Source organism: Hyla sarda, chromosome 7, assembly GCF_029499605.1.
Source record: "Hyla sarda isolate aHylSar1 chromosome 7, aHylSar1.hap1, whole genome shotgun sequence".
In the NCBI taxonomy this organism is placed as follows: Eukaryota; Metazoa; Chordata; class Amphibia; order Anura; family Hylidae; genus Hyla; species Hyla sarda.
In genome coordinates, this window is record NC_079195.1 from 225,561,715 (window position 1) to 225,574,480 (window position 12,766).

At 38.1% G+C, this 12,766-nt stretch overlaps 1 protein-coding gene across 5 annotated transcripts in view; it reads right to left on the minus strand.

Moving 5' to 3' along the window:
- The window catches only part of PATJ (PATJ crumbs cell polarity complex component), a 292,499-nt gene that overhangs the window by 148,770 nt on the left and 130,963 nt on the right, over window positions 1-12,766 (minus strand). For all 5 annotated transcript variants that reach the window (XM_056532909.1, XM_056532907.1, XM_056532910.1 and 2 more), the window contains one exon: window positions 2,405-2,519. In XM_056532909.1, the coding sequence (XP_056388884.1) occupies window positions 2,405-2,519 (115 nt within the window). The remainder of the gene's footprint in view (window positions 1-2,404; window positions 2,520-12,766) is intronic.

Consider the following 12,766-nt stretch of genomic DNA (forward strand, 5'->3'; position numbering starts at 1 on the left):
ATTTTTTTTCCTTTTACTCTTTGCAGCACAAAAAAAATAAATATAATTATTATAATAACAACAATAGCATTAATAATGATAATAATAATGATGATAATAATGATGGTGATAATAATAATGATAATAATAATAATGATAATGATAATAATGATAATAATAATGATGATAATAATAATGATGATAATAATGATGATAATGATAATAATAATAATGATAATAATAATGATGATAATGATGATAATAATGATAATAATAATAATAATAATGATAATAATAATAAGGATAATAATAATGATATTATTATTATGTCAGCAAGCTGCCATTGATGGATCCACATCAGCTCATGTGTCTTCTTTAATACTTTAAGGAACATTAAACGTAAATATCAGAACACAACATGGTCAACTCCTGTAAAAACTACAGCGGTGTTTCCAAACCAGTGTGCCTCCAGCTGTTGGCTGTCCGGTCATGCTGGCGGCACCCTGGTTGGGAAACATAGACCTACAGAATGAGATGATGGATATTCTAAGTGTTCTCCATTAGAAGCATTACTGCGAGGACAGTTTGCTAAAATCATACAGTGCAGTTACTAAACGGTAGCACAGAGGGCGCTACAGCTGTATTACAGGCCAGAAGAACACTCAGCGCCTCCTCACATTCTACGTACATACACACATAGCTCCACAGTGCCACCTATTAGCCGTGACTGGTATTAAAAAGCATAAAGAACAGTTTCAGAAATCAGAAGGGGACATGATGTCATCAGAAGCGCTCAGTATTTCCGTACACCCGTCCTAAGATAATAAACCTTCCCGAAGACTGTACATGCACAAGGTTATACATGACTGAGAGAAAGGTAAATATGAGATAGATAGATAGATAGATATGAGATAGAGAGATAGATATGAGATAGATAGAGAGATATGAGATAGATAGATAGATATGAGATAGATAGATATGAGATAGATATGAGATAGATAGATAGATAGATATGAGATAGATAGATAGATATGAGATAGATAGATATATATGAGATAGATATAGAGATATGAGATAGATAGATAGATAGATATGAGATAGATAGATAGATAGATATGAGATAGAGAGATAGATATGAGATAGATAGATAGATATGAGATAGATAGATAGATAGATATGAGATAGAGAGATAGATATGAGATAGATAGATATGAGATAGATATGAGATAGATATGAGAGAGAGAGATAGATAGATAGGAGATAGATATGAGGATATGAGATAGATAGATATGAGATAGATAGATAGATAGATATGAGATAGATATAGATAAATATGAGATAGATAGATGAGATAGATAGATAGATATGAGATAGATAGATATGAGATAGATAGATATGAGAGAGATAGATAGATATGAAAGAGATAGATAGATATGAGAGAGATAGATAGATAGATATGAGATAGATATGAGAGAGAGAAAGATAGATAGATAGATATGAGATAGATAGATATGAGATAGATAGATAGATAGATAGATATGAGATAGATATAGATAAATATGAGATAGATAGATAGAGATAGATAGATATGAGATAAATAGATGAGATAGATAGAGATAGATAGATAGATATGAGATATCTATCTCATATCTATCTATCTGTCTCATATCTATCTCATAGATATGAGATATGAGATATGAGATAGATAGATAGATAGATAGATAGATAGATAGGAGATAGATATGAGATGAGATAGATAGATATGAGACAGATAGATAGATATGAGATAGATAGATAAATATGAGATAGATATGAGATAGATAGATAGATATAAGATAGATAGATAGGAGATAGATAAATAGGAGATAGATAGATAGAGATAGATAGATATGAGATAAATAGATGAGATAGATAGATAGATAGAGATAGATAGATAGATAGATATGAGATAGATAGATAGATAGATAGATGGATAGATAGATGGATATGAGATAGATAGATATGAGATAGAGAGATAGATAGATAGATAGATATGCGATAGATAGATATGAGATAGATAGATAGATGGATATGAGATAGATATGAGATAGATAGATAGATATGAAATAGATAGATAGATAGATATATAGATAGATATGAGATAGATATATCTATCTATAAATATCTATCTATCTCATATCTATCTATATATATATCTATCTATCTCATATCTATCTATCTCATATCTATCTATATATGAGATAGATAGATAGATAGATAGATAAGAGGTAGATAGATATGAGATACATAGATATGAGATAGATAGATAGATATGAGATAGATAGATGGATAGATAGATGGATATGAGATAGATAGATATGAGATAGATAGATATGAGAATAATACATAGGAGATAGATGTGAGATATAACACAATCATTTCTTACCATCGCTGTCCACAAGGTCAGGATCAAACCTCGATGTTAAGGGGCTGGGGGACTCCCTATATGGAGGGGGCAACTTCATGGGTGGTGGAGGGCCGGTGGGGACAGGAGAGACGCTCTACAGAAAATAAGGAATATGACAAAGTCGGGAAGGACTTTAATAGTCGTTCATATATCAGTCAGTACATTTCATTTACATGCAGTTTTATGTAAAATAGTAAATAATAAAAAAAAAGAAAAACCACAAGAAAAATGCAAAACACACAAAAAACATAACAAGTAAAATGTCAGAAGATGTAAATGTAAAACATACAATTTTGCACGACATCTATCTCAATATTCAGTAAGTAGAGACAACAATTCTCCTGTTTTAGTTAATACTTAACTAACCATACACCCATGAGCACTTCTCTCTACTGCTTATACCTCTCCCTATACATCCGTGAGCACTTCCCTCTACTGCTTATACCTCTCCCTATACATCCATGAGCACTTCTCTCTACTACTAATACATCTCCCTATACATCCATGAGCACTTCTCTCTTTCTACTGCTTATACCTCTCCCTATACATCCGTGAGCACTTCCCTCTACTGCTTATACCTCTCCCTATACATCCAAGCATTCTGCTAGCATTTCCTGCTGCTCTATTACATTGTCTTCCTACCTTTAAGTCTTCTGAAATCATTTCTCCTAAATCCCTCTCCTCAGACACTGAGGTCAGGGTTGTGTCAAATATTCTATATTCTGCCCCCGTTTTTACGCCCCAGGTCCATTATCTTGCACTTATCCACATTAAATGTCAGTGTCCAGAGTTCTGACCATTCTTCTAGTTTGCCTAAATCCTTTTCCATTTGGCGGATCCCTCCAGGAACATCAACCCTGTTACATATCTTTGTGTCATCAGCAAAAAGACCAAAACCATCGAGACCCTCTGTAATATCACTAATGAAGATATTAAACAATATTGGTCCCAGTACAGATCCCTTAGGTCCCCACTGGTGACAAGACCTTGCTCTGAATATTCTCCATTGACTTTAACCCTCTGTTGTCTGTCACTCAGCCACTGCCTAATCCACTCAACAATATGGAGTCCAAGCTCAATGACTGTAGTTTATTGATAAGTCTTCTATGTGGACAGTGTCAGAAGCCTTACTAAAATCTAGATATGCGATTAGAAATGAGTAAACTTACATTAAATTCGATTTGTCACAAACTTCTCGGCTCGGCGGTTGATGACTTAGCCTGCATAAATTAGTTCAGCTTTCCGGTGCTCCCGTGGACTGGAAAAGGTGGATACAATCCTAGGAGACTCTTTCCTAGGACTGTATCCACCTTTTCCAGCCCACCGGAGCACCTGAAGGCTGAACTAATTTATGCAGGATAAGTCATCAACTGCCGAGCCGAGAAGCTCGTGACGAATCGAATTTACTGTAAGTTCGCTCATCTCTATATGCAATGTCTACTGCCCCTCCGCCATGTATAATTTTAGTCACCCAGTCAAAAAAATCTATAAGATTTGTTTGACATGATCTCCCTGAAGTAAACCCATGTAGTTTTTCATCTTGCAATCCATGGGATTTTAGATGTTCCACAATCCTATCCTTTAGTAGGGTTTCCATTAATTTCCCCACTATTGATGTCAGACTTACTGGCCTATAGTTGCTTGATTCCTTCTTACTACCTTTCTTGTGAATTGGCACGACATTTGCTCATTTCCAATCTTCCGGGACGACTCCTGTTACCAGTGATTGTTGAAATAAATCTGCTAACGGTTTTGCTCGCTCACCACTAAACTCTTATAATATTTTTGGGTGTATCCCATCAGGCCCCTGTGACTTATTTGTCTTCACTTTAGACAGCAAACGTAGAACCTCTTCCTCTGTAAAGACACATGCATCAAACGATTCATTAGTCTTCCTCCCTAATTGAGGTCCTTTTCCTTCTTTCATTAAGGCAGTCGGCTAGCCCCTTATTCTCTTCTACATACCTTCCTTCCTTTGTTTTTAATTTAGTTATTCCTTGTTTTCATTTCCTTTTTTCATTGATATATCTGAAGAATGTCTTATCCCCTTTTTTCACAGACTGAGCTAGTTTTTCTTCTGCCTGCGCTTTAGAAGTTCTTATAACTTGCTTGGCCTCTTTCTGCCTAGTCTTGTAGATTTCTCTATCTTCATTGCTCTGTTTTTTTTTTATATAATTACTAAATTCTAGTTTTTTATGATTTTGGCCACTTCTGCTGAGTACCACAGTGGTCTCTTCCCTTTTCTGCTTTTACTGACAAGTCTAATGCAATTTTCTGTTTCCTTCAATAATGCGTCTTTTAAGTAGTCCCATTTCTCCTGGACTCCATGTAATCCGTTCCAGTCTGATAGGGACTCATTTATGACTAATCTCATTTTTGAAATGTCTGTTTTTCAAAAATCTAAAACTTTTGTTTTTGTGTGGTGTGACTCCTTCACTGTTCTTATATTAAACCACACTGACTGGTGATCACTAGATCCCAAACTTTCGCCTACAGCTCCTCAACCACTTGTTGTAGAGATAATCCCAGTAGGGAACGTAGAATATCTGTACTCCTGGCAGAACTAGCTATTTTGGTTTTCCAGTTTATATCCAGAGGATTGAAGTCTCCCACAATGATAACTTCTCCTTTCATTGTCATTTTAGATATTTCTTCAGCTAGTAGGTCATCTAATTCTTTAACTTGGCCGGGTGGTCTGTATATCACACCTACACGAGTTACTGTCTGATTACCAAACTGCAACGTAACCTAAACTGACTATGTTGGCCTCACTAACTTGTATTAGGTTAGATTTTATGCTATCTTACACATAAAGGGACACTTCTCCTCCTTTCTTGCCTTGTCGGTCTCTTCTTTAACCTGGCATGGTTATGTCTCAGTCATTACTTTCATTAAACCATGTCTCAGTAACAGCCACTAAATCTACATTCTCAGATGCCATAATTGACCCAAGTTCATCGATTTTATTACCTAAACTGCGAGCATTTGTAGACAGGACTTGTCATTTCTTAAGCTACTGACATGTTCTGGCATTATTTTGGGGGCAATTGGACTCATGGATTTTTACTCTTTTGTCCCCCCCCCCCTCCCTAGTTTAAACACTCCTTAGCAAATTCTTGGAATTGTTCACAGAGTACATTTGTTCCTTTGAGAAATAGATGCAAACCATCTTTTTTGTACATATATTAAAAAATGTGGGAGCTCAACGTAAAAAGAGAAAACCTATACCGAGGATACTGCGTTGCACATACCCATGTGCCAAGAAAGAGTACTAATAGTGTAAAAAGGGGAGGCAGTCCTGCTAGGCTAGGTCAGAGTAAAAGATATATGGTCAAAAATTAGAAGAAAGAGAGAGAGAAAAAAGAAAACGTGTCTAAAATAGCATAAAATAATGACATTTATTTGGAAAAATGATGCGAGGTCTGCGGCAGGGCCCTTGTCGCAGACTGGTCACTAGATAAAATGGTTACAATGGTATAAAATGCTAAAAATATAAAATATACACAGTGTTATTGCACTTCACTAATTGGACAATGAGACAATGGGGCAATGGGACTGTGCAAACAGTATCTGTTTAGTTATATTGTAAAGTCATATTATAGGAGCCAGGATTAATCCAGATGAAAGTACATAGCAAAAAAGTTGATAATCCAATCCAATGCCTTATTGGATTATCAACTTTTTTGCCATGCACTTTCATCTGGATTAATCCTGGCTCTTATAATATGACTTTACAGTATAACTAAACAGATACTGTTTGCACAGTCCCATTGCCCCACTTTCATTGTCTCATTGTCCAATTAGTGAAGTGCAATATCACTGTGTATATTTTATATTTTTAGCATTTTATACCATTGTAACCATTTTATCTAGTGACCAGTTTGCGACAAGGGCCCTGCCGCAGACCTCACATAATTTTTACAAATAAATGTTATATTTTCTGTACAGTTCCTTTCTTTTCCAAGTAGAGCTATCATGAGACAAATCCAAATCCTTGGTCTTGACACCATTTACTAAGCCATAAGTTGAACTCCTTACTGTGCCTCTGCCTATCATTCTGAACATTATGCACAGGCAGAACTTCAGTAAATGAAACAGTGGATGAAAAATTCTGTACATCATTACCAAGTGTGATAAAAGATTCCTTCACCTCTGATACTTCATTGCAAGCCAGGTAATTTGTCCCTAGATGGACAAGAACATCCACGTCCCCTTCCTGCTTTGCTTGCTTAACAATATTAAGAATACGTCTTCTATAAGTAGCACCAGGGAGAAATCTCACAAAACCATTTTCCTTAAGCTCCACACTTCTTATGATTGAATCACCCAAAATACTTCACTTTAACTTTTTTGTCCTTGGCTGCAGTCTTGCATACATTAGACATAGGAGTCGATGGTTCCTCATCCTCTGTGCATGAGCCAATATCCATGTTGCCCTTACATTCTGAGAATGCTGCAAATGAATTATGGAGAACCAGACTGTGGGATATGTCTTCTATCCACAACTCTAAGTCTCCCAGAACCTACAGTAACCCATCTGCCATTTCTAGGGGTCCTCTGTGGCAGAGGCATTGCAGCAGTCCAAGTCTGAGTTTGTTTAACAGATAATTTAAACATCTCAGATTTCAAAAATGCAATTTCCCACTGCAGTATGGAGAACTGTCTACAGATCTGACCGCATCCAAACCTCCAAAGAGTGGAACCTGAAATAAATGCACAACAATCCATGCACTGAACCAAGTCTGCCATTTTAAAGAGGAAAAAAGTTAAAACAAACTAATCGGACCTTTTTAAGTTTGTATCCACCTCCAGCCTACCTCCTATCTCCTGCAATATGTCTCCAATGCACTTGCACTCTGAATATGCAGCTAATCAATAATATATACACACACACACACTTGGTCAATATATATATATTGCTTACTGAATATATGTTTAGAGAGAACCTAAAAAAAAAAATACATTCTTCAAATGATAAAGAAATCTAAATGTATACAAATGCTGAAAAAATCTACCCAAAAATATATGCAATACATATAAATATACATATAATCTTAATACTAACAAAAATAAAAAAATAAAAAAATACAATATTCAGCCTAGTGCTAAAAAAAGAGACTTTTGGGTCTTATTCATACACCAGTATTTTTAGTGAAAAACTGGAGAGAATTGCACTATTTCTGTGTTTTGGATCCAATTCCGGTGTTGTCTAAAGATACCGATTAGAGATGAGCGAACAGTAATTACAGTAATTCGATTCGTCACGAACTTCTCGGCTCGGCGTTTGCTGACTTAATCCTGCATAAACCAGTTCAGCTTTCAGGTGGCTGGAGACTCTTTCCTAGGACTGTATCCACCTTTTCCTGCCCACCGGAGCACCTGAAAGCTGAACTCATTTATGCAGGATAAAGTCAACAAACGCCGAGCCGAGAAGTTCGTGACGTATCGATTTACTGTAAGTTCGCTCATCTCTAATACCGATGCAAAATACTATGCGTGAAAGTCACCTTAGACACAAAAACAATAATAATAGAAAATAAATAATAAATAAAAATAAATACATTAATAATAATAATAAATGTAATGACCAGATAAAGAAAAAAAACAACTAGCAATACACGCAGTCCCAACCAAACATATATTTAATGCACAGGGACAACTAAATATTCATTACCATAAGAAAAGAAATCTAATGTATTAAAAAAATAATAATAATAATATAATATAAAAATACACGTAAATTGTTGTCGGTTACCTCGCAGAGTCGCAGGCAGTGGGCACAGTAAAACCTTGGAGAGTCGCCGGGATGGAACATTGTGTCTTTTATGGAGAATAAACTACAAAGCCCATGGCCCTGGTCTTGTATTTCACATATCATAAGCTCTCAGGACGGCCGGATGTATTTGGACACAAATAACAGGATTTATTTAATTATGCAATCGATCCTGCTGCTAATAGCAAAATGCACTTATGGGGAAAAAAAGGGAATACGTTGTAACAAAAAGCCAGCGAGACCAGCCACGAATTCAGACTAATACGCAGGATAAGAACATTGGGAACATCTCTGACAGAAGGGCCTGAAAATGGTCAAATACCCATTACCCCATATCCAAATGGTCAAATACCCATTACCCCATATCCGAACGGTCAAATACCCATTAGCCCATATCCGAACGGTCAAATACCCATTACCCCATATCCGAACGGTCAAATACCCATTACCCCATATCCGAACGGTCAAATACCCATTACCCCATATCCGAACGGTCAAATACCAATTACCCCATATCCGAACGGTCAAATACCCATTACCCCATATCCGAATGGTCAAAAACTGAAAGGCGCAACAAAAACACTGGAAAGTGCAACAAAAAGACGGGAAGGTGAAGTTGTAGTTGAGATTCACCGGTTGAGAAACATTGCATTATGGGTTTCATTTTAAAGGGGTTGTGGTGGCCCAGTATGGGAAGTATTACCTCCTACCCTTGCTGCCCTGCCAGATAGACTCCTGCACTGTCCCCTGGGTCCCTCCTGCATCTGTTTGTTGTAATTGTATACTATCCATATGTTATATGCAAGAGTGTTGTATCGTTAAGACTGTTTACCATGTGATTTGTCATGTGATTGTTACCCAGGAGGTATCAGTGACCAGGTCACCAATAGGACCCCACCAGTGTCTCCCCCATATAAGCCCTGGGTGGAGCCTCTGCTCTCTCTCTTGCTTCCTCCTGAGGTCCAGTCAAGTCGAGCCTAAGTGTCCAGAGTCATAGGAGCCTCAAGTCCAGTCGGCAGCAACAAGCTACAAACCTGCAAGTACAAGCGACAAACCTGCCACAGTCACAGTCTTGTCAGTCACAAGTCAGTCAAGTCAAAGTCATCTGTCTAGTCAATGTGGCCTGCACTAAGTTGTCCACCTCTACTACAAGTCCCAGCAAGCCCTTAAGGACTCTGCATCACTGGTCACCTCCTTGGGCCCTGGCTAAACTGTATAGACTTTACCAACTGTCTAACCTCAGTAAAGCTACCTTTGTCCGGAACTTTGCGTCGGAGTCATTGTCCCGTGCCTAGCCCAGGATCTAGCATATACCTTCGAGTGGTATTGAGGATAAACCACGCCCTGGCGTAACAAATACAAAGGGTAAATGCCATCTGCCCCTAGGGTAATTCCATCTGCCCTTTGCATCACACCCTCTACCACAGAGTACTCCGCACCTAGACATCTTATCCCTGATCACGCAGGTCCCGGCGCTGGGACCCCCACGATCTCTGTGCATCACCAGGCGTTCGTTTAGAATGCTAGGTGCGAGAGGCCGGGGTCATGATGTCACAGCCACGCCCCCTCGTGATGTCACACCATGCCCCATCAATGCAAGTCTATGGGAGGGGGCATGGCTGTTCTCCGACTCCTGTTTTTGTATTTTATTATTTTGACAACGCTGCCCCAGCACTAAGCAGGAAGGGTTTGTCATCGTGGTTGTCGATCCGTCACTTAGGGCGGATAGGCAATAGGTAGGGACAGTGACTGTGGGGGATTTAGGGCTTCGCTGTTCCCTGCCCGTACATGACACTGGTAGAAGAGGAACCATGCAGGTCTATGGGCACCAGAATGAGGTTAAAGAAACATGAAGCGGTGATGTAATCCTGCTGGAGAGTCAAAACCCAAATACCTGGAATAGTTCCCGTCTACCACACAATGGGTAAGAGAGAAACAACAACAAACAGCGGCCGGCACGATTCTGCGTTGCTTATTCTTGGCTGCTTGGTATTTCAGGTAACAAACCTGCATCAGACGACGGGCCACAAACAAGCATCGCCGTGCCAATTCACACACTGTTATGGCTCCCAGCCACACATCCGCCAAACCTAACCCTGCGAAGGATGATACAACCGCACCGGATTCTAGCCTCATTATACAACTTTTGTTCTTAATTAACATCTAAGAAGTTTTGAGGTTCTAAAGCACAAAAATAGTTTCTGATCAAAAACTTCAGAACAAACAAATTAAAAACGATAAAATAAAAAGTATAAGGAATGTAACAGAGTCACGAATCTCCAGCGTTGGCTAAGCAATGAATGGCATGCGATCAGACGGCTGATTAGAGATGATAATTACCGGGGACCGGAGGCGGACGCTGAATATCAATGCGGCACTTTGGGAAATTATTTAATTGAATAAGTTCTTGTTTACTTAAAAAGTGAGCGCCATCTGGAGAAGCCTCCGAGGTGCCGAGCAGCAAAAGGAAAAAACAAAAAACACAAATAGAAATAATAATAATTAAAAAAAAATCATTAAAAATGAAATATAAAAATAACAAATAGATGAGAACAACTCGGATAATTACAGCACAGAAAATATCCTAATGATTAAAACTGTTAGTACAAGAGACACAAAGCGGAAGACACCGCGCTCATTAGTAATCATTAATGTGAGGTGTGATAAAAATATAAAATGTACATAGCAGAATAGTGAGTGCAGCTCTGGAGTATAATACAGGATATAACTCAGGATCAGTACAGGATAAGTAATGTAATGTATGTACACAGTGACCTCACCAGCAGAATAGTGAGTACAGCTCTAGAGAATAATACAGGATATAACTCAGGATCAGTACAGGATAAGTAATGTAATGTATGTACACAGTGACCTCACCAGCAGAATAGTGAGTACAGCTCTGGAGTATAATACAGGATATAACTCAGGATCAGTACAGGATAAGTAATGTATGTACACAGTGACCTCACCAGCAGAATAGTGAGGACAGCTCTGGAGTATAATACAGGATATAACTCAGGATCAGTACAGGATAAGTAATGTAATGTACGTACACAGTGATCTCACCAGCAGAATAGTGAGTACAGCTCTGGGGTATAATACAGGATATAACTCAGGATCAGTACAGGATAAGTAATGTAATGTATGTACACAGTGATCTCACCAGCAGAATAGTGAGTACAGCTCTGGGGTATAATACAGGATATAACTCAGGATCAGTACAGGATAAGTAATGTAATGTATATACACAGTGACCTCACCAGCAGAATAGTGAGTACAGCTCTGAAGTATAATACAGGATATAACTCAGGATCAGTACAGGATAAGTAATGTAATGTATGTACACAGTGACCTCACCAGCAGAATAGTGAGTGCAGCTCTGGAGAATAATACAGGATATAACTCAGGATCAGTACAGGATAAGTAATGTATGTACACAGTGACCCCACCAGCAGAATAGTGAGTACAGCTCTGGAGTATAATACAGGATATAACTCAGGATCAGTACAGGATAAGTAATGTAATGTATGTACACAGTGATCTCACCAGCAGAATAGTGAGTACAGCTCTGGAGTGTAATACAGGATATAACTCAGGATTAGTACAGGATAAGTAATGTAATGTATGTACACAGTGACCTCACCAGCAGAATAGTGAGTACAGCTCTGGAGTATAATACAGGATATAACTCAGGATCAGTACAGGATAAGTAATGTAATGTATGTACACAGTGATCTCACCAGCAGAATAGTGAGTACAGCTCTGGAGTATAATACAGGATATAACTCAGGATTAGTACAGGATAAGTAATGTAATGTATGTACACAGTGACCTCACCAGCAGAATAGTGAGTGCAGCTCTGGAGTATAATACAGGATATAACTCAGGATCAGTACAGGATAAGTAATATAATGTATGTACACAGTGACCCCACCAGCAGAATAGTGAGTGCAGCTCTGGAGTATAATACAGGATATAACTCAGGATCAGTACAGGATAAGTAATGTAATGTATGTACACAGTGACCTCACCAGCAGAATAGTGAGTACTGCTCTGGAGTATAATACAGGATATAACTCAGTATCAGTACAGGATAAGTAATGTAATGTATGTACACAGTGATCTCACCAGCAGAATAGTGAGTACAGCTCTGGAGTATAATACAGGATATATCTCAGGATCAGTACAGGATAAGTAATGTAATGTATGTACACAGTGACCTCACCAGCAGAATAGTGAGTGCAGCTCTGGAGTATAATACAGGATATAACTCAGGATCAGTACAGGATAAGTAATGTAATGTATGTACACAGTGACCTCACCAGCAGAATAGTGAGTACAGCTCTGGAGTATAATACAGGATATAACTTAGGATCAGTACAGGATAAGTAATGTAATGTATGTACACTGTGATTTCACCAGCAGAATAGTGAGTACAGCTCTGGAGTATAATACAGGATATAACTTAGGATCAGTACAGGATAAGTAATGTATGTACACAGTGACCTCACCAGCAGAATAGTGAGTGGAGCCCTGGAGTAAAATACAGGATATAATACAGGTATAAT